The 3130-nt window shown below is 55.9% G+C and overlaps 1 protein-coding gene across 1 annotated transcript in view; it reads left to right on the top strand.

Moving 5' to 3' along the window:
* ZNF48 (zinc finger protein 48) overlaps positions 1 to 3130 on the top strand; it is a 4169-nt gene that overhangs the window by 540 nt on the left and 499 nt on the right. The window contains exon 3 of the mRNA XM_007452731.1: positions 1006 to 3130. This exon is cut by the window's right edge and continues 499 nt beyond it. Coding sequence (XP_007452793.1) covers positions 1006 to 2807 — 1802 coding nt within the window. The 3' untranslated portion in view covers positions 2808 to 3130. The remainder of the gene's footprint in view (positions 1 to 1005) is intronic.

The following is a 3130-nucleotide window of genomic DNA, read 5'->3' as shown; positions in this document are numbered from 1 at the left end:
GGCGGGCGGGTAGGAGGGGAGCAAAAGCCAAAGGATGGAGCCAGTGTTTCTGAGCACCTACTATGCGCCAGGCCTTGAGGGGCATCATTTCAAGGACTCCCTCCCCGTCCCCGACAGTGATTAGCAGGCTTGCTGCCTCTGCCCTACTTCAGGCCTCATTCTGTCTCATTCCGGCAATTGCAGCAGCCTCCCCTCAGCCCTTTTCTCTCCAGTGATGCACTGTGCAGCCACATTGATCTAAGTCCAGATCTAATCCTGTCTCCCTTCACAAAAACCTTCCCTAGCTCCCTTCTGCTACTAATTAAAAGCCTTAGCCTAGTGTTCAATCCAGATCTTACATGCTTAATCTAGTCTCAGCATCCCTTTCCATGGTTTACTCTTTTCTCTGCTGTGAAAGCCCAGCCCTGTCTCTTTATTTCCTCTGTCTCGTGACAGCACAGTTATTCTGAGCCTGCAATTATAATTTTTTGTGCCTATCTCTCTTACCCATCCTGAGGGACAGGTGTGTGTCTGGGTCCTCTCAGGTACACACAAGATGATTGAAGTAATAAGTTACAGACTGGGCTAATATAAAAAAGATATAATGTAATTAGCAAATAGAAGGCAATATAATGTAGGGCTTAACACAGGCTTGAGAATCAGACAGACCTGAGTTAGAAACCTGGTTTTGCTACTTTATAACTCACTTTGAGCAAGTGACTTAAATTCTCGGAGTCTCCATGTTGGGTAAAATGGGGGTAGTTAACAGTATTACCTTATAGGATTGTTTGCAGGGATTCAGTAATGCTTGGTTAAGTTATTGGCACATATGAAGGGCACGGTAAAAGGAAGTTACTGTTACTGAGAGGCACAGACAGTAATAAGTGCTTCAGAAATTCAGAGGAGAGAGAGCAAGAGAGATCCTCGCAACCACAGATGGTCAAGGACGCCTTTCTGGGGAGGTTGCTATCAAAGATAGGGGCTGAGCCAACGGGCAGGGTCTACAACTCCTTTTTCTTTCCTCAGGTCTAGGGAGTGAGAACGTGGAGATTTCTCAGCCAGATGAGTTTGAACATGCCCCACAGGAGGATGACTTGGGGTTCAAGGAAGAGGAAGATTTGGCCCCAGGTCATGAAGTAGGAAATGCCTCTCTCAAACCCGAAGGCATTCAGACCTGGGATGACTTGTGGGTCCAGAGAGTGGGACCTGGGAAACCACAGGCCCGGGACAGAGGCCCTCGGCTCCTGGGAGAACCACGCTGGGGCCAGGCTAGTGATCGGGCTGCCGTGTGTGGCGAGTGTGGCAAGAGCTTTCGGCAGATGTCAGATCTGGTGAAACACCAGCGAACCCACACAGGGGAGAAGCCCTACAAGTGCGGGGTCTGTGGCAAGGGCTTTGGGGATAGTTCTGCCCGTATCAAACACCAGCGAACTCATAGTGGTGAAAAGCCCTACAGAGCCCGGCCACCAGCCCAGGGCCCCCCAAAGATTCCTCGATCCAGGATCCCTGCTGGTGAGCGCCCCACCATCTGCGGTGAGTGCGGCAAGAGCTTCCGGCAGAGCTCTGACCTGGTGAAACACCAGCGGACACACACGGGCGAGAAGCCCTACAAGTGCGGGGTCTGTGGCAAGGGCTTTGGCGACAGTTCTGCCCGCATAAAGCACCAGCGGACACACCGGGGGGAGCAGCCCCCCCGGCCCGTGGTGCCCCGACGGCTGCCATCTCGAGCAGCCACAGCAGCCGCACAGGGACCTAAGGCCCAGGATAAGCCATACATCTGCACTGACTGTGGCAAAAGATTTGTACTCAGCTGCAGCCTCCTGAGCCACCAGCGCAGTCACCTGGGGCCCAAGCCTTTTGGCTGTGATGTGTGTGGAAAGGAGTTTGCCCGGGGCTCAGATCTGGTGAAGCACCTGCGGGTGCACACGGGAGAGAAGCCTTACCTCTGCCCTGAGTGTGGCAAGGGCTTCGCTGACAGCTCCGCCCGGGTCAAGCACCTCCGCACCCACAGTGGCGAGAGGCCTCATGCCTGTCCGGAGTGTGCCCGCACCTTCAGCCTCAGCTCCACCCTTTTCCGCCACCGCCTCACTCATGTGGAGCCCCAGGACTTCAGCTTCCCAGGCTACCCCCTCGCCCCCCTGATCCCCAGCCCACCCCCCAGCTCAAGCCCACCACCACCTCCCCTCGGCACCAGTCCCCCGCTGACGCCTCGAAGCCCTTCGCACTCGGGTGATGGCCCTTTCGGCCTGCCTGGCTTGGAGCCGGAGCCTGGGGGCCCACAGGCTGGGGAGCCGCCTCCACCGCTGGCGGGTGACAAGCCCCACAAGTGCCCTGAGTGTGGCAAGGGTTTCCGCCGAAGCTCGGACCTGGTGAAACACCATCGTGTACACACGGGGGAAAAACCCTACCTCTGCCCTGAATGCGGCAAGGGTTTTGCCGACAGCTCTGCCCGAGTTAAGCACCTCCGCACCCACCGTGGTGAACGGGCTCGGCCACCACCACCATCCACTCTCCTGAGGCCACACAACCCCCCTGGCTCAGCACCCACGGCCCCTCGATCCCGAGTCCGGGCTCAGCCTTCTGGGCCCAGCCAGCCCCACGTGTGTGGCTTCTGTGGGAAGGAGTTTCCCCGGAGCTCAGATCTAGTCAAACATAGGCGCACACACACCGGGGAGAAGCCATACAAGTGTGCAGAGTGTGGCAAGGGTTTTGGTGATAGTTCTGCCCGCATCAAGCACCAGCGTGGGCACCTGGTCTTGAGGCCCTTTGGGACAGGGGATGGTCAGGCAAGGCCCCTCAAAGAGGAGCCACCAACGGGACTGGAATGATGGAGTCCAGGGTGGGTGGAGGCCCAGGAGACCAAAGGGGGGGTATCTGCCGCTTAAGCAGAGAAGAAAGGGCCTGGGAGGCAGTGGGAGGGAGAAGGAGGGGAAGAAACAAATGGGAGAAAGGAGTGGATAGATAGCAATAGAGATTTGGAGAATATGACCTTGAAGCTCAGGAAACTCCTGGCTGGGCTCAGTCAGGACCTTGCCAGTGTGGTTTATACCCCCAGCTTCTAGAATACTGCCTAGTATACAGTAGGCAATAAATATTTGTTGATGAACAAACTGACCTTAGCCTGAGGGCCCTTAAAGAACTCTAAATTCCT

The sequence above is a fragment of the Lipotes vexillifer genome, unplaced genomic scaffold, assembly GCF_000442215.2.
Source record: "Lipotes vexillifer unplaced genomic scaffold, Lipotes_vexillifer_v1.1 scaffold426, whole genome shotgun sequence".
In the NCBI taxonomy this organism is placed as follows: Eukaryota; Metazoa; Chordata; class Mammalia; order Artiodactyla; family Lipotidae; genus Lipotes; species Lipotes vexillifer.
This window is presented reverse-complemented; position numbering and strand designations above follow the sequence as displayed.